The sequence below is a fragment of the Meriones unguiculatus genome, chromosome 18 (assembly GCF_030254825.1).
Source record: "Meriones unguiculatus strain TT.TT164.6M chromosome 18, Bangor_MerUng_6.1, whole genome shotgun sequence".
Classification (NCBI taxonomy): domain Eukaryota; kingdom Metazoa; phylum Chordata; class Mammalia; order Rodentia; family Muridae; genus Meriones; species Meriones unguiculatus.
The window spans coordinates 25755485-25777158 of record NC_083365.1 but is presented as its reverse complement, the minus strand read 5'-3'; the positions used below and the strand labels follow the sequence as shown (position 1 = coordinate 25777158).

Sequence of the window (21674 nt, the reverse complement as noted above, 5' to 3'; positions counted from 1 at the left end):
TCAGGGTAGCAACCGTGGGATTACGTTTGTACCCAGCTGCCTCCCATCATCACGAGAGCAAGCAAAGAAAGCTAGTATAATTATCCTCACTTAACTGCCTTCTGTCTACGTCTCCAAAATGTCTGTTTTCTGGACTGTGTTGATAGGGGCATGCATGACAGTCTCTGTTGTTTTTGCAGGTTTGGACCTGGCTTGGTCATCTATTGGTATGGATTTATCCAGGAACTGGACTGCAACCGGGAAAGGGGCATCCTGCTCAAAGCCTCTTTCCCAACAGACATTGTCACCTTATGCCATAGCACAGCTTGACCCTGAAGATCCTGGAAGAGAAGCCGGAAGCAATGTTACTTTCCTGCAGTATAAACTGCTGGCAACATCTGCCCTGAACTTCAGCTGAACCCTTGCCGCTGCAGTCGCGGCCCTACCTCTAGACAAACATATCAAGAGTTTCTGTTTTCCTTCATCCCTAGCTGATGTGAATAGCCAAGAACTACAGACACAACCCACTCATTATCAGCATTTCTGTCTCTGACAAACAGTTAGTTTATAGATAGTCATAATCTTGCTTCCTTCCGAATGCTTTCTCCTTGTATACTGAACAGAAGAAAAAGTGTAGAGACTGAAAGGTGTAATTTTTCAATTTTCTTCCCTGTTACTGAATACTTTTTCTTCTAAACCTCCATTCATCTTTCTCTCTCACACACTCTCTGTCCCCCCTCTCCTCTCTCTCTCTCTCTCTCTCTCTCTCTCTCTCTCTCTGTCTCTGTCTCTCTCTCTGTTCACTGTGGGGGTACTCCGGTACCATCAAGGAGTAACTTCGCACAAACCTAGAAAAGCTTGAGACAGGAAGTAACTGTTCCTTCTCACCTGGGACTCAGCAGAGCCAGACAGGAGCTTTTTCTATGGAGCCTTGTGGCCTCCTGACTTCTGTGGCATTCAGCCAAGCTGCAAAAAAATCCCCCTTGATGAGAATTTCCTCTTTTCATAAAGCTGATTTGAACACCAAACATTTCACATTGATCTCACCTTAAAGTATGAGTTGCATTGTGTCTGGAAAACCATGCTCCTTGGGCTTGGGGCTGAGGCAGAGGACTGAAACCCAGCCTCCCTGTCTACAGTGGTCCTTTAAACATGACTGCCAGTCAACACAATGTTAGCCGCTATTTTTCATGAGTTGTTTTTTTTTAAGTCCATTCATATATACTGCTTTGTGTCTGCATTTCATACTACGTACTTGTATAACATTCAGATAATTTAGACATTATAAATAATCAGCTTTGAATGAATTAAATGTACCAGAAAAAATCCTAGAGTGATTTTTAAGTAAGCAAAATAAAAGAGACTTTGTATTTTATTCATTTTAATTTATTCACTTTTATATACTGAAGATCAGTCTTCAGTCAGAAGCAAAACATCAATAAAATAATTATAAACCTATCTTTTGGAAATTTAAAAAGTAATCTGTATCTCCCCAAAATATGTATTTTGTTAAAAAATATTTGCCCCTGTCCTCCTAAAATGTAGCCTTTATAATAAAAATACGACTCTTGGAAATACCTCAAGTCATGCACATTCGTCAGTTCCTTTTGTTCCTGGTCAGTGAAAATCTTGCCCTATTGCCTTCCTACCAAGGGCCATAAGTGTGGCCTCTCTGAGATGGGATTCTTAACTCTCCTGGGAGACTGCAGGAAATCACGGGAGAAAAGCAAAAGTGGTTAAGGAGGCCTCAGGAAATCCTCTCCCTCCACATAGAGTGCATCATGAAGGTTTTGCATTTGAAATAGATGATTTGAGACCACTACTACGTTGTCTTTGTGTACACAGTTTAGAGAAAAATATGAAAATCTGGTTTCATGGCATGCCCTAAGCCACTGGTTTTGTTTGTTTTGGTTTTGGACAGGTTTTTGCAGTAAATTACATGTATCTGCACAGATGTTGAAAATCTTGCAAAATCCTTGTCAAAGATTTGCTTGTTTTAACATTGGGCTAATTTATGATGAGCGTGCACTAATAAATTTTAAAAGCTCGAAATGTGCTTGCGCTTGATGTTTATTCTCCTACCTGACATAATTCGCTGTGCAAAGGTTCTGGTAAGCCCCAACAGAGACACCACCTTGTATTTATGAGTAAAGCTTCACAGTTTGGCCCTTCAAAGCAAGAAAGACACCAACAGTAGATTTTAAGTGCTGTGGTGAGGTTGTGGGTTACTCAAAAGCTCGTGAAATCTTTGTGTCTGCTGTGTTTGAATTACAGGCATGTAATTCAAGAAAGGAAGGAGGGAAAGAAAGAAAGGAAGGTAGGAAGCTTAAAACCTCTTTGACTTTTCTTTTGTTCCAAAAAAAAAATCTTCTCTGGTATCTGGGCACAGGGGTCCTGTAGAGACTGATGAATCAGCCAAGGACCATGGATGGAGAGGACCTACACCCCCCACACAGATGTAGCCCATGGGCTGCTCAGTCTCCATGTGGGTGCCCTAGGGGAGCACAGGCTGTCTCTTACATGGACTCAGTGGCTGGCTCTTTGATCACCTCCCACTGGGTGAGGTGGCCTAACTAGACCACAGAGAAAGAGGATCTAGCCAGTCCTGATGAGACCCGATAGACTAAAGTCAGAGTGTAGGGGAGGGACATAGGGGGAGAAGAAGGATGGAGGGTGGGACTGGGAGGAGATGAGGGAGTAGTTTAAGAGCATTTGATGCTTTTGCAGAGAATCCAGGTTCGAATCCCAGCACCCATGTGGCAGGATATAACCACCTGTAACCCAGTTCCAGTGCCTTCCATGGGCACTTGGCATGTATTTGATACTCATGCACACATGCAGGCAAAACACACATGCAGATGTCTTAAGAATACCTGTGTAACATTCCTGTATGTTCTCTTGCGTATTTATTTTTTCAGCGTGGGCAATCCAAACATCGGCCCTTCAAAGCAGTCTTAGGATAGCTTTGGTTTAGGGCTGTCATCATTGGAACATTAATGTCCAAGCCAAACCTTTAACATCTTGGATCATTTTGCACGATGTGCTGACAAGCTTTGCCAAGTCAGGGTGCAGGACTGTGAGTATACCGTAACAAGTGTTCTCTCTGCCCCAGAGACTTGCCACACACCTGTCCCCACAAACTAACTAGACCCCCTTTGAAGAGTGGGAAAGAACCGACAGAACACAGCGGATCTGCCTGACATTCAAGGTGACTTCGTAGACTGCTTCCCTTTTTCCTTCTCTTCCTTGTCCTAAAAAGCCATAAACAATTGAGACTCAATTGAGGTTTGTGCGTCAACTTTTTCACATGTGACGGAGAAGGCTCAGAGTTCTGAAGCCACCTCGAGGAGAAGCGTTCATTTTAAGTGTGTACCTGCTCATCACCTACAAGGCTTGACGCCAATCTGGAAAAAAATAATGAATTAGTAGTCTTTGGGGATTACATTAACTCATGAGAGCCACCAAGGAGGAGGATGCTTAGATCCCTGATGAGGTAGTCTAAACAGTCCCCTGGCTGCCTACACTAATTAACACACAGCACCAAAGTGAACAATTAGTTCATTGGACTCTCCCCGGAGAGCTGCACCCATTGTTTACTTTCTGCATTGGAACCAAGATACCTGATGTTTGCTCTTTTGAACCTGTTTCAGGCCTGGAGTTTCAATTAAATGAAATCTAAAGAACTCTGTGTGTTTCTTCCCTTCCTGCTTCTTTCTGGCCATCTTCTCTTTCATTAAGCTCGAGTTTCCTTCCACATGGTTGTGCCTTCCTACGTCTCTTTTTTTCTTTGTAGACAGTGATCCCAGAGGCAAAATAGAGCTGCTCTAAATCTTTGTGAGGTAGCAGCTGAGCAAACCTCTTCAGGTAAAGCAAAACATGCACGTCACAGACCAAAACGCCAGAGTGCATGCCACCAGCACCTGTAGGATCCTGCTGCATTTAACTTAGATAATAATATTTTGTGTGAGATTCATGCCTTAGGTAAATGTTTTCGCAAAATGAGCCAACAAAGCAGGACGTGGTGGAGAATTTCGTTAGTCCCTGCACTCAGGAGACAGGGGCAGGCAGATAGCTGTGAGTTCAAAGTTTTACATAGCAGTTCCCAGGCTAGAGAGGGCTGCGGTGGGAACCTGTCTCAAAAAAAAAAAAAAAAAAGAAAGAAAGAAACCAAGACATGTAAAGTTTTATAGTGTATTTCATTCAGCCCACATGATCGTGTTCAGCTGATGAAAGTTGTGAATTAGAACAGTAAAATTTCTGTCTGGCTTAGTGAGCCACTCCAGACAGAAATGGGAGCGCCTTCCCATTGCCCGTATCTCTGAGAGGAGACTGCTTCATAGGTTAACTGTGTGATAACAAGGATGGGAGGAGACACTCTCCCCATGGGCACATTCGTGATTAGGGTTAAAGAACAAAGTAAGGGGAAACTTACCAGGAGAACAATGGAAGTGTGCCTGCAGTGTCACCGTCGGCAGAAAAGCTCAAGTTGCCTATCTCAACCCAAGTCACTCCTGGGTTAAGGAAGGGTCATGGGTGACGTGGTTGAACCCATCTCAGCATCTTGCTGACCTTCCTATCGGTAGGAACCCGGTCTGAATCTGTCTCATGAAGAGCATGCCTGACTGTAAAGGTTAAATAAGGAAGATGGGATTATGAATTCAATAATAACCAGAAGAGCCTGGGTTCCCTTTGTGCTTTCCTGCTATTGTTTGGAATGTGGCTGTGGGACAAAGAACTGCTTAGGTCAAGCACTATAAATTACAGTTTTCATACAATAGTGATCCACTGAAATGATTTCAAAGCTTGATCAAAGTAATTCCGAAGAGCCTTTTAAAACTTTTCTACAATACATGGGGCACAGGAAGTGCTCACTTGATGCCTTGATTCATTTCAGTCACTGTAGCGGAGTTAATCTTGGCCATGCCTCCTTTATATAAAACCCAAGTCATTGATTAGGTGAGTACAGCTTGTGCTTGGTGCTTCCTGTGTGAGGACAAAGACTGCAGTTCTTACCTACTTACTTACCTGCAGCAACTAAGCATTCGGAGTCACTTGTAAAGAAGAGGTACATAGAACTGAAATTTTTTACTTGAGCAATGGCTTGACTGTTCTTCTGTCCCCCAGGCATTTGCTAAAGCATATTTACCCACTACACTCAGAGTGATGTCATGGGGCTTACTTTGGTGTTTCAATAAAGCAACAGATGTGTTTATTTTTCATTCCTTTTCCCTCAGTTGGATTTCTCCTGAGCTGTCTTATGTCCTAGAAAAAGATGATGTGAACTAGGCTTAGTGGCAGCAAAGCAGAGAGGGTCCGCAGCTCAGCCACGTATGCAGTGAGGGGGGACCAGAGCCGCCGTGTCAAGTGCAACGAACAGCCCACGTTACCCGGCCAGATCATCTTCACTCTTTTAAAGGAAGGTTGTTTTGAAATGCCAGCGTGAAATATAACCACGTCAATTAAGTAATAACAGTTGAAATTCAGCGTTTAATTGAGGGCCAAACATGAAGCCAGTGACCATTAACCTAAAATGGCCATTAATTCTCCTAGAAACAGCCATGGCTTAAAGGTACCTCTAGAATAACTTGCACTAAGCCGTTAGGGGGGAGAGTGCCGATTGTCATTTTTCACACCCAACACGAATTCATTCAGAAATACTTTAGTAAGTCTGTGTAGATTTTCTGGGTTATTTTAATTAAAATTATTTTGGAAAGCACCAAAATCTAGGCAAAACCACCTCTTTACAGGAAACCATTGCTCTTTTTTTTTTAAGTAAACTGAAAGATGAACACTATTTGAGTGCTAAGTAAATATCTTAATAGTTAGATTATTTGCTGGTTGTTTAATGTAACTCAAGTTAGAGTATTACCTTCATGGGGCAGAAACCACATCTATTTTGCTGACTTCCCTATGCTCCAGGACCTATCGAAATTCCTGGTAACAGCAGCTGTTCGGCAAATGTTGTTTGAAGAAATGATTGCTAAATTTATATTGGATATGTTTTCACTTTCATTATACAAATAATTGCACTTATTTTCTTTTGTTAACTAAAAAAATGAAAATAGTCATTGGAATCAGAAAAGCAACATACATGATGATGTTACAGAATTCATTACATTAAAAACTTCTCAAAATCTCACAGCAAATTTATGAAGAACATTTTCTAAGCCATGCTTACTTTTAAGGGGAATTCCTTATCATTTTGTTGCATTTGCCATAAAGTTAGCCTCGTAGCCATAGCATCAGCCACTGAGTTGCTAAGTAAGAATATTAGAAATCTTATCTTTCTTTTATATTCTATTTTTAAAATAATTGCCCTTAACATTCTGTTGGCCCCCAGATCCAAGTATTGCACAGAACTGAGGCTATTGGGAATGTCTTCAGACTCCCTAAAACTGGCACTTTTTATGGCTCCCTCTTCGAATGCCTCGTTGAGGATAAGATGTTTCCTGGCCATGAAAGTGGGCAAGCTGGAGAGAAAGCAGCTCTGGGATCTGACCTTTGAAGAGTCGCCGTCCACAGCTTACTTGATGGGTGCGTCCTAATTAGTAATTCAGGTGTGTCATCGTTTGAAAGCCAAAGGCATTCTGTTTCCTCGTGTTCCAGAAACGTGTAGCACCAGCTTCCCAGCGTTTCCATGAGCAACTGAAGAGAAATGACCCACAGTCAGGTAGCAATGAGACCTACTGTATTTGATGTTACTGAAACAATTCTAGCCCTAGAGCTATTTAAGACACAAATAATTATCAAGCCCCCAGCGCATATTTACAAATCTTTGAAGTACACTGTGGCACATTTTAAATGTAATAAAAAATTTACAAAAAAAACAACTTTCTTCCTGGAAAGAGTTACTTGTTAAAATGGAAACAACACAAAAGACTTGAACTTTTCAGAAAAGACAGTCATTACAGTAAGAAAGAGGGAGATATGTAGAGATTTTAATAAGGTAATTTTAAAACTCGGTATTCAGCAGATAGTTTTATATTTGCCTATGGTACTGAACTTGCTGCTATTGAGAAAGATTTGAAGATCAGGTTCACCTCAGCTCTGAGCGGTCATGGGTATTCATCCTCAATATAGGTCATAAGTAGGTGGATGCCTCATAGCTTCCCTTCCTGACCATTCGTGTCAAGGACAAAACAAGCATTCTGAGCAACTGGTACACAGTTCCCCGGCATAAGTGCTAAAACAAGCAGTGACATTTTTCTCACAGTGTTAGAACATCAGGTAAAGTTGGGTTTGTAGCTAAGTTATTCCAGTGCACCTCAGATAATTGGGTCTGGAGAGATGCCTCTGTGATTAAGAGCACTACCCATGCAGAGGACCCAAGTCCAGTTCCCAGCGCTCACGTTCAGCAGCTCACAACTGCCTGTACCTTCAGCTTCAGAGGAGGAAGGGATCCAATGTCTCCTTAAGAGCCAGCACACACGCGCGCACACTCACACACACACACACAATTCACAAACACACATAATTTAAAACAATAAAAATAAATCTTTGATAAAAACTCAGCAAGCCAAATGCATCAATCAAATTGTCATTTTAAAATAAGGTAAATACTGGAAGTACACAAAAAAGTAGAAGTAGTCACAGTAGTAGTAAAATAATAGTTGCTGATGCTACTGATTAAAAACACAGTCTCTCATTTGGGTTCTTAGAGATTTGGGATTTGAAGACAATCTTATATTAGAGAGTCTTCCACACTTCTTAATTTGGTTGGTTTTTTTTTTGTTTTGGTTGTTTTTTTGGGTTGGTGGTTGGTTGGCTCGTTGGCTGGAAATTTTGTTGTTGTGTTATTCTGTTTTGTTTTGGTTTTTTGGTTTTTTTTTGTTTGTTTGTTTTGGGTTTTTTTGGGTTTTTTTTTGTTTGTTTCTTTTTTGTTTTTTGTTTTTGAGGAAGACTCTCACTGTGTAGACTGGACTGACTTCAAACTCCCAGACTTTTTCTTGTCTCTGGCTCCTGATTGATGACTGTGGGTGGCACCATTTCTAGGCCAGTGAGACTGCATGGACCGCATAAGAAAGACAGCTGTGAATGAGTCAGAGAGTATGCCTGTAAGCAGCATTCCTCCATGGCTTCTGCTGAAGTCCCTGCTTGAACTTCCCTCAATGATAGGTGGTGATCCCGAATTCTAAGCTGAAATGAAAACCTTTCTTCTCTACAAGTTGCCTTTGGTTGTGGTATTTATCACAGCAACAGAAAAGCAAAGTAAAAGAGGTCAATCATTTATTCCTGAGAGTTTCCAATATCTGAAATCATATTTTAAGTTATAAGCAAAGAGGTCTGGTATGTTCTCAGTGGTCACTTTCAAACCTTACTGTTGGGGTCCTGCTCAAATACCATAATCTCTATAGTAGATATGAGTTGGGATTTTTATCATATCTACCTTTATTTCTACCTTAGTATTCGAAAACCTTTACTACTCAGTAACAACTAAGTTCTTGACATTACGGTCTAGCCAAGGATGAGCCACTGAAAATGACATGGAAACAATGAAGGCAGTCTTCCTGTGGCCAACCTATAATTAGCTTCTTTTCCATACATTGAAGAAAAAAACATCTCCAGATTGCATTTACCATGTTTTCTTACTCTAAATATAATATTATATTTAAACTAACTGATCATCCCTAGGGATAATCAACACCCTAATCAACATATGAAGTTCTAAAACTATAGTCAGGAGAGCCCAGCAGACAACCAGGCTCTGCTACAGTCCAGAGGCCCTGCCTCTCTAGTCACAGACACCAGACTTGCTAAAGGCTTCCGACTTCCTCTCTAAACTGAAATAATACCTATCACACAGGACTGCCCCTGGGATTAAATAAGATTGGTGTTTAATACATCATAAATCATAGCCATCCTAAAACTGGCATCATCATATATTATTTCTGTGTTACATATTATATAACTATTAATAAGTTATTGCTACATAGAAAGATCCATTTCGGGGCCTGGGGAGACAGCTCAGTGGGTAACGTGCTCCCTGCTCATGCAGGAGAACCTTAGTTTGGAGCCACAGCACTCACATAAAAGTTCTCGTCAGGGCTCCATGTACTGTAACCCTAACATCGGGAGGAGAGGGGAGGTTGTGACAGATCCTGGGACTCACTGGCTAGGTAGTCTAGTTGTAATGACACATTGCAGGTTCAGTGTGAGACTCTATTTAGCTAAGGTACAAAGTAATAGAGGAAGACGCCTGGTGTTGATCTATAGCCTCTATATGTGCCCAGACACGTGAGTGTACCTATCACAGATGTGCATACATAATCATACACCACACACACACACACACACACACACACACACACACACACAAGATCTTTCACAAATGATATGCAACACTTAAAAGCTGCATTCTCTATGTTGGTTTAGAAGCCATTGTGAAATAGGTGGTTTGCCTTGTTCTTTCTGCTTTTATGAAGCCCAGTTAGGACAACAGAAGTTTGCCAGAAGTTGAGAGCAGTGGGAGAAGGTCATCCTTTGAGAGCAGATGCATGTTGACTCAGTTGTTTGCACAGACAGATATCCAGTTTACATTCCTGTGCTCCGAGGAGTGCACAGCCAGCCAGCCTGTGTTTCTTTTGATACTGACAGTAACCTTTGCCATAAGTACAACCTCAGCAGCCAGACAGAGCAGGAAGCAGCTAGCACTTATGCATCTGATTGACAGCCCAAGTCCTGGTGCACCAAATGGACCACTAAGCATGTGTGGGTTTGTCATCAGAGAAAGGCTTCTTAGGTACCAAAACACCTTCTTGGGGCCATTGTTAATTCAATGAAAGAAAAGCATTGATGCTATCCAAATTTGATCCTTGAAAAAACAAAAGGGAACAGAGGGAAGTTGGAGAACTTAGCAGCTTGCTTCTGGAGTCTCTCCCTGATGATGGTGACACTGTGTAGAAGGTTATGGGGGGTTTGTTCATTTGTTTGTTTGCTTGCTTGAAGACATGGCTTTCACCGGCATACCACTATCAAATATAAACCTCCTCAGATGACAGTCAAGCCAAACTATTTCTGGACAGTTGAAATAGCACCACTGTTCCCCTCACAAAAACCGCGCTATGGTGGTGGGTGGTGAACTGACTTCCTATTGGCTGCTGAAAACACTAGAACAAAAATGTTAGTTCCAGAGAGTGTGGCTCCTTTGGCACCAAGGGCCCCAACCCACTGATTCGAACAATATGCCATGAGGCATCTGAGTGTTCTTCTGTTCTTTTCAGAGAGCCTGACAAATCCAACTTTGTATCTTGTAGCTTCCAAAAACATGGGAGGATTTCTCTTCGTCCACTCTAGACTATCTGCAAACTTAGGAATATTTCTGAAATATTAAAAGGTATACCCAGCAAATCAAAAAAACCTCAATAGTAGTGTGAGTTATCCAGACTGACCTGCAGTCATAGTACAAGCAATGTCTCTCTATTGTTAGGCATAGCCCAAAAAAAGGGGCACAAAAATACCCAGTGAGAAGGCTTTCTTGGGTTCTGTGCCACAGCTCCAGCTTCAACCACAAGGTAGCCACAAGTTACAGTAAAAGTTCTAGATGGCTTTGCTGAGGTTTTATGATGACCCCAGTGACCCCTTCCCTTGCAGTTGTTTCCTAGATCTATATAAGGGATAGTATACCACCACATTCCCAGCACCCAGGAGACTGGGGCAGATCTCGGCTAGCCTGAGTTACATAGTAAGACCTTGTCTCCAGAAGAGAATGTTTGGAATGGAAAATGGAGAAGAGGGGAAGAAAAGATCAGTCTTTGAACTTTTATTCCCACAAAGTGAAAGCTGAGCAAAACAGTCCTTGAGAATTACTTTGCCACTGGGACCATTTTGCACAGTAAAGCGTACAGCAGAGAAATGATTCAGACTTGGTAGTCAAATTTGACATTTTCAGATTAATTCGCGTTGGACCCAATTTGGCATCATAGTTTCAAAACATAAAGCCTTTGTACAAACTGTCCTGAAAGTCACTGTTCTGATTATTTAAGGGGTTGCGTGTAATTATGTGTGCGTTTGTGCATGAGTGTGTACATGTGATGCTGAGAGCTACAGCCTGAGTCTCGATTATGCTATGTAGGCAACTTAACACTGAGCTACATCTCCAGTTCTTTGATCTGGTGATCAGCTAAGTCTGACTTAGGTTTATGATGTCACCAAAGCATCCATTCCTTCACTTGTAAGCTTGTAAATGGCACTGGAAAGGTTCTGAGGGAGGGCTTCTCAATGCTGTAGGGACCAAAAGTTCTCCTAGGCCGGTAGTGAAGGCTTTCTAGAAACATCCTGATTGGCCTCCTCCTTCTAGGTTGGCCCTTGTAGATTCTTGGAGGACCTGATAGGTCTATTCCAGAACAGTAAATACGCCCTGGGGACAGAAGCCTGCAGTGGAAGTAATCCCTTCCTCCTAGAAGGAAGGAGACACAGGGCAAATATAATTTGCTGTCACACCAACCTCTCTGCTCTCTCTTTCTCTGTCTCTCTCACCTCCCTGTCTCTCTCTCTCCCATTCTCTCCCCCTGACTCCCTCTCTTCATTCTCTCTAACAGAGTGAAACTCTATCCTGGGACTGGAAGAAGATGATTTATCATTGTGACATCAGGAGGATGAGCCTAGTGACTAGCACTGAAGCCTCAGTACCTGTAACTGCAGAGTCGAGAGTGGATGATTAATCTGACGTTCTAGAAGGCTTTTCTTCTCAGATAAAAGCCAGGCCCTCTTCCACTAGCACTAGCTATGTCCAACCTTTCAGTGTTAGGATGGAAAGGTGAAAGCTGTAGTAGCCATCTGTGACCATGAGAAAAATTTACCAGGACAGTTAAGCCGAGTGTAGTAGTGAAATCCCTCCTACCTGAAGAGAAAGCAAACCCATCTTTTTTTTTTTTCTGTTATTCATTAAGAATTCTGTTACTTGTATCCAAATTCATTCCTAACTGAAGCAAAGATCATGTGAATTACTTGAACGGCGCCCATGATAATCTTTCATTCTGTCCTATGAGAGATAGGTAGTTGAAATTTCTAACCTATTTACTGATTTATCAGACATACATCAAGACACTGACCCTTCCCCTAAATTCCACAAGTACTAAGAAAGAAGCTAATTCTTTTTCAAGAGAGGACAAACCTTGTAATTTATTATACAGCAACCCAACATTCTTTGACAAGCTGTCAAGGGTCTAAAGCTTCCAGGAACGTCGTTGGTAAGACTGATATGGGGGGTGGAGAGATGCTCCATGGTTCAAGGCACTCCCTGCTCTTGTAGGGCCCAGGTTTGATTCCAAGGTCTGGCAGGGCAGCTCACAGTAATTTGTTACTTCCTTTCTAAAGGATCCAATGCTCTCTCCCGACCTCCATAGACACTTCTTCACTCATTAAAAAGCACCCATACACATAAAATAAAACTAAAATCAAAAGTATATGTCTTAAAAAGATTAAGGCAAAAATTAGAGAGTAAAGGGGTCTCACTAGAAAACTGTGAAAACAAACCTTTAGTGGCATAGAATTATTTTTAGATAATCATTTCTCCTGTTCTTCTCTTATCCCCACAGTGAAAAAAATATTATTTTCATTGAATTGAGTAATTGAATATGTTGTCTATTTTCTTCATTTGTTTGTATTGTTTTATTTTGTTTTGTTTTGTTTCTTGAGAAAGAGTTTCTCTGTGTAGCTGTGGCTGTCCTGGACTCGGTTTGTAGGCCAGGCTGGTCTTGAACTAACAGAGATCTGCCTACGTCCTCCTCCCCGAATGCTAGGATTAAAAGTGCATGTAAATATTATAGTGATGAGAACTGATCCAACTGGGATAGTTCAGCAGTATGCCTCTAACTCAAACAGGTGTTCTCATCCATGAAATAGGAGGCAAAGCCCAGCCCTGAAGTCAAGAAGCTTCAGCCTAGATGCTGAGATCCACTCACTGATCCAATTTTCACAAGCTCCTCTGAGTTTAGTAATTTACTTAGCTTCCTTGACCCCCAAATGTCTCTTCAGTTACTCTGGAGATAGTGAGTACCACCTGTGTTTAGTTTGCAAGAAACATTTGATGCATCTAAAGTGCTAATGTCAGGACCAAAGTGTAGGAATCCTTGATAAATGTATACCTCTTTTTCCACATAGGGTCTTGGTCAATCATAGATGTTAAGTAATTTGTCCATTAATGTTAGAAAAGTCAGTTCACGGCTGAAGACACATGGAAAGATGTTCAGCATCATGCGTTGTTAGCCGTGAAAACCTACAAGGAGCCACTGTAACCCTGTTAGAACAACTTATTTAAAAAAAAAAAAAAATCATTATTTGCCAGACATGGTGACAGACACTTAATCTCAGCACTCAAGAGGCTGAAGCAGTAAGACCATGAGTTCCAGGCCAGCCTAGGATACAAAGTAATGCCCTGTCTGAAGACAAAATAAAACAACAACAACAACAACAAAATGCCATCTAATGTTGAGGGGAAATGTGTAGCAGCTAGGACATATGTTACTGATGAGAATGCAAAAATGTTAGCCTCTTGCTTAAACATTGAGGAATTTACTATAAAATTAACCCAGCATGTCTACTTCTGAACACTTACCCAAGAGAAACAAAGACATTTGCTCTTACAAATACACACACACACACACACACACACACACACAGACAATGGCATTTAAACTATTGTTATTCACAAAGGTCCCAAGCTAGAAAACAAGACATCCAACTTTAAATGGGTAAACAAACTGTGGTATATCCATTCAGTGAAACACTGGAAATGACTGCCAACGCATGCCATAACATAAGTTGGTCTCAGAAAAATTCAACTAAATATAAGCCAGACTCAAAGTCTGTACTTTATATGATTCTACTTTGTATAATATCTAGAAAAGCAAACCATAGAGACAGATGTCATAGCAAGTTGCCGGGGTTCAGGGAGGAAGAGAAAAAAAATGAATTACAAAGGGCCACAGAGACCTTCTAAGATGTTGAAATTTTTCACTATTTAATTCAAATATTTCACTATTTAATTGATGATGGGTACAGCCTGTAAAATTTGACAAAATTCAAAGAACTGAGCTCTAAAAAAAGGATGTACTCTTAAAAAATTATACCTCATTAAAACAAGTATGAATTTTTAAAATTAGATTAAATAAGTTCTTTACATTTAGTAATGTTTATAAGTTTTAACTTTTTCTTAACTCAACCTTTTATTTATAAGATGTTAGCGACATTGTCCATGCTACTTCCATTCAGAATAGGTGTATTTATGGTCAATATGGTTTCAGTGAAAAAAAAAATTTAAATATTAAACTGTATTTGCGTCAAACATTTCTCTTTCTTCACAGCATTGTACAAAACATCCATTCAACACTGTTCAACAAATGCTCACTTTCAAAATCTTGAAAATAAGCATGGTACACACTGCCAGCGTACCAAATACCATCTAGATCCTTAAACCTAGATCACTTCTAAGTAGATTTAGAGACACCTTGCTGGCATTGTAAGGTCGTGGTTCTGGAATGATGTCTGGTGGGTAATAAGCAACTGATAAGCATTTGTTATTTTCTTAGTTCAGTTTCCTCCACATAATGAATGTTGAGGTTTTCTGGTTGCCTTTGTGACTCTCCCAACATTGGCCACCACCCCATCCCTTCTTTCTAAGCCAGCTTCTCTCTTGTTGGAAGTATCCCCGAGGTGACTCCCCTGGGGAAAGAGAGCCCTTGTCTCAGTCCCTGAGGGTTCTCTGCAGACATTCTAAGGCAGTCAACCCCCTTCCTTCCTTACCTGTGACTAGCATGTCCTGGGCAGATCACGCAATTGACACAAAAGAAAACTGGAGGGAACATCTGTGGAGGGCGGGGAGTGCTGCTTCTGGAAAATGTTTTCTTTGCTGACCATGAAGGAGGCGAAGTCTGTTTTCTCCTGGTTGTGGTTGCATCTGGAAGATGTACGAATTGCTGCACCATCTGGCCACCAGGAGCAGGGGTAAGAGCAGACAAGCCAGGGCTGGCTCAGAGGATGAGAAGGCATTCAAAAGGAATAGCCCGGGGCTCTCATGACATCACTGAATCCCTGAATCAACCCCCTGAATACCATTTCCATACTTCCCATTTCTCAGATAGTAAATCCTCTTTACTATTGAAACCAGTTGGGTCTGGTTTTTCTGTTATTTGGAGCCAAAAACTACTTATAGAAGATGTGTCGCCTCCCACTGGGGCGCAAGAGGAACTAAGGAAGATCACAAAAAAAAGAAAGTAGGGTTTCCTGCATTTTTTTAGCTATGTAATGAAAATATAGAATAACGTGTGTTTTAATGGTGAAAAGTAAGGATAGAATAGATGTAGTTAAATGAAACTGGACGTAAGGCAAATGGGAAACTGTATGTACTATCTTCTCAAGGTTTCTGTAAGTCTGAAACTATTAGAAAGTTTTAATTGTCTTATACTATAGGGTCTTAAGATGACAGCACACAGAACTAAGAATGTGGGAGTCTTCAATGTGTAATTAATTTACATAGTAATACTTTACACGTGAAGGAATTTTGTGACACAGAGCTCTGCACTGGCAGAGCCGCTTCCGTATGCAGCCCCTTAGAACCGAGGCGTATAAGGGAGCAGAAATCACTGTGTCCCCCCCCGGGAGCAAAGAAAACAGCTACAGTAGAGAGTGACCTGCAGGAGATCGCGCTCTGATGAGGGGCAAAACCAAGACTAGCCCTGTCCTCACATGAAGGCAGCTTTGCTTCCCCCACTCCCCCACCCCTCCTGACAGAGCAGGACACTTTCACAAAGACTCTTTGGGGAAAGAATCATTTCAATGTAGTGGAAAAGCCTTCAGCCTGGTCCCTGAGCAGTCATTCAGATTATATGAGGTAAAGAGTCTGATTTTTTTTTAATTAAAAAAAAAAAAAAAACCCAAAACAAAACAAAAAAAAAAAAAAAAAAAAAAAAAAAAAAAAACAACGACTGGAACGACTGGAAAATCAATTCATCGAGCAAATGATTATTGATACTTTAAACATCTCCAACCACCAATGTTAGCCGGAGTTTTGCAACTTGTGGTACATGTACTCCAGCCTTCTTCAGTGAAAAGAGGAGGTCCTTCCCACACTCTGAACTCCCTCTTTAAAAGCTAGTCTCACGTATTAGAGGAAATTTATGGTCAGTGTACAAAAGCATCATGGCTGATTTTCAGACAGTTGTTTACATGTGAAATAATCTTGTCGTGAAAGCAATTAGTTTCCATTTCTGGGCATAAATTCCATGATGACATGAGTATTACCCCAGAGGGGCATGTCTGAATATTGGACAGGCTGTGTAGATCTTTGCCTGCTGACATTCTGGAACACAAAGGCTTCTGGAGAAGGAGAATGGAAACAAAAACCATTGTACCTATGAAGACAATGTGCGGAAAGAGTGAAGCTAGAACATTGAAAAGTTCACCCGATAAAAACATAGATGATACCAGAGAGCATGAGCTGCCTTTCCCAGAGACAGCTGCTACGTTGCTGAGTCAGTCAGCCGAAGTTCTGTCCCTCCAGTAAAAGAAAGCATATATACATATATTTAAAAAACCGTTGTATATAAATTAATATATTTATAAATTTATATAATATATTAACATTTGAGTACATATGTGTGTGTGTATATATTCAAGGTATTTTATTACAGTAACAAAGAAACTACCTAACACCTAACAACCAATGAAATAACCAAGCAAACAACCATCGGCCGGTGTGTGTGTGTGTGTGTGTGTGTGTGTGTGTGTGTGTACACTGATGGAAACTTGATCAGAGGCAAGAAGAGAATTTGGCTACTTCGTGGCCCAGGACTAAACAGTGGATTTGAACATAGGGGCATTGGCCACAGAAATAAGCAGAAGAACACTGACACTTGTTTTTGCTTCTTAGTCTTAAGAAAGCATGGATAGGGAGATGGCTTAGTGGACTTTGTTAGTCCCTCATTGTTCACACACACTGAGGGTTATTTTGGGTGCACAGTGCTTCATCAACTGTGGAGGAAACAGATAATCTGATGTATGTATCCTTCGTCCGGCGATGTGGGAGCTGGAGATGTGAATGTACATAAGAAAAGGTAATTAAAAAAAATTAAATACTGAAGGGTAGAAGAGGCATTAGAGACCATGAGATCTTGCACATAACCACACACCAGGGTTGGGCAAGTGGCGAGTTCTTCAGCGCCTTCATGAAGTCTTTATTTCCTCTTCCCATCTGAACTGTGAACCCAAATAAGCTGCCTTAGTTGTGCGGTTTTTTGTTTGTTTGTTTGTTTGTTTGTTTGTTTTTTCAATACAGTTTATTCAGGAACCTTGAACAATCCTCGGACCCTGGGGAAAGCCAGCCCACAGCTTAAATAGCCTCTGGGTAGCCAACCCCAGCGTGCCACGTGGGCAATGCAGATAAGTCCACATACACGGAAGCAAGCCAGATCCTCAGCCTTAGCCAAATATGGAGTTGTTTGTGACAGAGAGCACTCACCATCGGGAAGGTGGAAGGCGGAAACCAGCTCCATCTTTAAGGCACAGCATTCCGAAGCTCTCTACAGTTCCCCCTTTTTGTTTTAGACGCATCAGGCAAGAGTAGAGGTCTGATCTCTGATACTAGAAATAAATTGGGACTTTGTACTGATGTTCATTTAGGTGTTATTCACCCAAAAAGCATCAGACCTGTCCGATACATTTTTCTCAGAGGCAGGACCTGGGGCATCAACCCCCATGCAATCAGACATGCTCTTCTCTAGTTGTGCGTTTTTAGCACTGCAACAGAAAAGTAACTAATACAGGAGGCTCACAAGACCATTCCATGTTAAGGAGGGTTCCTCATTCTGAAAGAAATGGTCAGGCAAAATGTGGGATCACGGACTTACTGTTTCAGGAGCAACATCTGACTCTTGTCTGCATTGCCTAGAAAAAAAAAAAAAGAAGCAGTATAAATTATTCCAAGGAAAGGGCAAGTTTAAAGGACAAATGTCACTTCTATATCGTGAACTAAACATGTGTGGCACAACAGGACATTGAAAGGTTACGCATAAACAAAGGCTTCATTTAATTAAAAAAAAAAATCCCGAATTATCATAAAGTCATGGGTGATAAAGTTCCTGTCAGTCAGTGTGCTTTGGGCTTCCTTGTCAAATACAACTCAAAAAAAAAAAAAAAAACGGGTAGCAGGACTCATCATTCACTCTCATTCACTTGACACAGCGTCATGAACACATTGATAAGACATATTCTCGGAGTGAATTAACTGTTCATTGATAGATGCTATGAAGATACAGTCTGAGATTTAAGAATGGTATATTGTTTTTGCTCTTGCCAGTAAATATTTTAATTCCCTTAAAAAAATAAATAAAAGCAAGACTTACCCTCTGTTCTCAAGTAACAGTACTCTGCTAAATCGCACGGGGTCAGACCCTGGATGTTACACAGGGCAGAAGCAGGCCTTTCTGCATCCCCTAACATAGTAAGCTAGTGATCTCTTAGGCACAGCACGGTTAAGAATGGATTTATAGGTAAATGCTGTGTGATTTACCTGTGCCTGGAAGAGTGAAGAATTGGGGGGGGGGGGGTCATACGTCACAGCTGTTTCAAGGGCACTGAAATGTCTAGAGAAGGAAGTAGCCTTTTGAAAGAAGAGATATGTGACACTTAAAGAGATGCTCAACGTCCTTAGCCATCAGAGAGATGCAAATCAAAACGACCCTGAGATTTCACCTTACACCCGTCAGAATGGCTAAGATCAAAAACTCAAGTGACAGCACATGCTGGAGAGGTTGTGGAGAAAGGGGAACCCTCCGCCATTGCTGGTGGGAATGTAAACTGGTACAACCACTCTGGAAATCAATCTGGTGCTTTCTCAGACAACTAGGAATAGTGCTTCCTCAAGATCCAGCTATACCACTCCTAGGTATATATCCAAAATATGCCCAAGTACACAACAAGGACATTTGCTCAACCATATTTGTAGCAGTTTTATTTGTAATAGCCAGAATCTGGAAACATCCCAGATGTCCCTCAACAGAGGTATGGATACAGAAATTGTGGTACTTTTACACAATGGAATACTACTCAGCAATTTAAAACAAGGAAATCATGAAATTTTGCAGGCAAATGATGGGATATAGAAAAGATCATCCTCTGTGAGGTATCCCAGGAGCAGAAAGACACACACAGTATATATTCACTTATAAGTGGGTACTAGACCTATAAGATAGGATAAACATACTAAAATCTGTACACCCAAAGAAGATAAACAAGAAGAAGGACCATGGGTAAGAAGATCAATCTTCACTTAGAAAGACAAACGGAATGGACATTGGAAGTAGGAGAAAACAAGTAACAGGTCAGGAGCCTACCACAGAGGGCCTCTGAAAGACTCTACCTAACAGTGTATCAAAGCTGATCCTGAGACTCATAACCAAACCTTGGGCAGAGTGCAGGGAATAATATAAAAGAAGTGTTGGGGGGTAATATGACCCGAAGAGGACAGGAGCCCCACAAGGATCAAATATATTTGGACACAGGGGTCTTCTATGAGACTGTTTCTCCAACCAAGTACTATGTATGGATATAACCTAGAACCCCTGCTCAGATGCAGCCTATAGTAGCTCAGTAACCAAGTGGGTATCCTAGTAAGGGGAACAAGGACTATTTCTGACATGAACTCAATGGATGGCTCTTTGACACTCCCCCCCCCCCCCCCCAGGGAGGAGCAGCCTTGCTAGGCCACAGAGGAGGACATTGCAGCCAGTCCTGAAGGTCAAAGGGAAGAGGAGGAGGACCTCCCCTATCAGTGGACTTGGAAAGGGGCAGGGAGGAGATGAGGGAGGGAAGGTGGGATTGGGAGGAAATGAGGGAGAGGGCTATGGCTTGGATACAAAGTAAATAACCTGTGATTAATATAAAAAACAAAAAAATTATTAAAAAAAAGAAGAGAGATGGGAGCAGAAAGTGGAGAGCAGACAGCCCAAGTTCAGAGTACCATGACAATAGGAGACACTAGCCACATGCCGGTCTCTGTTTCAGGAATGACTCCGTGGCCTGGCAAAGCCATTGAAATCCACAGCACACAACTTCATGGCAGCTCATCAAGACTTGATTGTGTTCTAATCTCAACTTCCTTTTACATCCTCCAAGAGAACTGCTTTAGGTTTTGTCTTTAATTAGTCTCACATCTTACATGTATCAGTATATTTCTTTTATTGATTGATTGGTTGATTGAGTTAGTTAGTTAGTTAGTTAGTTACTTTTTTTAGTCCAGCTGTTCAAGAACTGGCTTTGTAGACAAGACTGGCTTCAAACTCAGGCATCTGCCCTGCCTGCCTCTGCTTCCCAAGTGCTGGGATTAAAGGTATGCACCACTGCACCTGGCTCAGTATATTTTTATTACAAGCTAGAGACTCACTTCTGCATTCCTCTAGCTGTAAGAAACAAATATACCTTACTTCTTGCTTGTTTGTTGTTTTAAAGAAATGAAATTTCACTATGTACCCCAGGCTGTAATCGAGTGCCTGGGCTCAAACAATCCTACGGCCTCAGTCTCCTGAATACTCTGGCTGACTTTCTGTGAGAAAAGGCTGCCAATGAGAGAATGTAGTCACTGGAGAGCCTCAGGTCAAAGACTATTGTAACAAAACCCAACAAAATAGATGGCTTGAACTCATAGAACTCTATTGGCTTGAGGTTCGGGAAGGGTTTGAACACGTGGACCTCCCTTGGTGGCCCTGCTTGGGGAGGAAGTATGTCCCACAGGCAGGCTTTATGAGATTATCGACCTGCCCCACTTCCGGTTCCGGATCCGCCTCAGGCTTGCAGTTGAAGACCGGGTATCTCAACTCCTGCTTCGGTTGCTTTATGTCCTGCTTCCCTTGCCATGATGGACTCTTCCTCTGGAAGCATAAACCAAAATGAACACTTTCTTCCACAAAGCTGCTTTTGGTCATTTTTTTTTTTAATTTTTTTATTTTTTAATATCAGCAACAGAGAAGCAACTAACACAGAAGTATAGGCCAGGCTAGTCCCGAATTTATAAACCTTCTCCTTTACCTCTCCAGTGTATCCTAACAGGTTCTCGGGCACAATCAGCTGTTTCTTTGATTTTGGAGTTTTTCAGGAGTGAATGGAGAAAGGTTACAATTTGTGTTTCTCCATGGGACACATTCCCTATAAATCAGGGAAGCGTTTCATGCCTGGCCTGTAGCTCCGTAGGCCCAACTGCTACAGACCTCACTCACTCCAGCCCCCCAAAATCCCAGGAAGCAGCACCACTCTCTCATTCCTAGAACCTTCAGGCGAATGACGGCAGAAGCCGGTGACATTCTCAGGCACGCTCAGAGTGGAAAACGTTTGTAGATCTCTAGGCTGCAGCAGCCAAAACAAGCCCACTGCACCTGTGGATGTGCAAGTGAGTTCTCTAATGAGAACTGTCACATGCTCGTTACTGCAAAATAAATGCCTTTTGGCTGCTTTTTTGCTCCTGATTAAGAAGAAAGCAAAACTGTAACACAATTCTTAAACAAATTTTAAATGGTATCATCATTGTTAATGCTTTTTTTTTACAATTCAGTTCATCACTGCAGGCAAATCAGTTCCTCATTCATAAATTCTCTGATTGTCAAAACAATGTACATGATCATTTATCATAATGTAATGTATCTTAGAGAGCAATCATAACATAAAGAAGACTCTCTCACATAAAGGACAGCCTATTTTGATATATTTTA

At 41.4% G+C, this 21674-nt stretch overlaps 1 protein-coding gene and 1 long non-coding RNA gene across 7 annotated transcripts in view; one reads left to right on the top strand and one right to left on the bottom strand.

Annotated features, from left to right (window-relative positions):
* Positions 1 to 2031, top strand: part of Cdin1 (CDAN1 interacting nuclease 1) — a 211120-nt gene extending 209089 nt beyond the window's left edge. For 5 of the 6 annotated variants that reach the window (XM_060372073.1, XM_060372072.1, XM_060372070.1 and 2 more), the window contains one exon: positions 180 to 2031. In XM_060372073.1, the coding sequence (XP_060228056.1) occupies positions 180 to 309 (130 nt within the window). In that variant the 3' untranslated portion in view covers positions 310 to 2031. The remainder of the gene's footprint in view (positions 1 to 179) is intronic. The other variant, XM_060372071.1, reaches the window with a different exon arrangement.
* A 40-nt stretch (positions 2032 to 2071) lies between these two features.
* LOC132649062 (uncharacterized) lies at positions 2072 to 14893 on the bottom strand. Its single transcript, XR_009587496.1, has 4 exons — positions 14722 to 14893; positions 6479 to 6624; positions 4412 to 4601; positions 2072 to 2147 (listed from the first exon to the last, which is right to left on the bottom strand). It is a non-coding gene; the product is annotated as an uncharacterized LOC132649062 (long non-coding RNA).
* Between the last annotated feature and the right edge of the window lie 6781 nt (positions 14894 to 21674).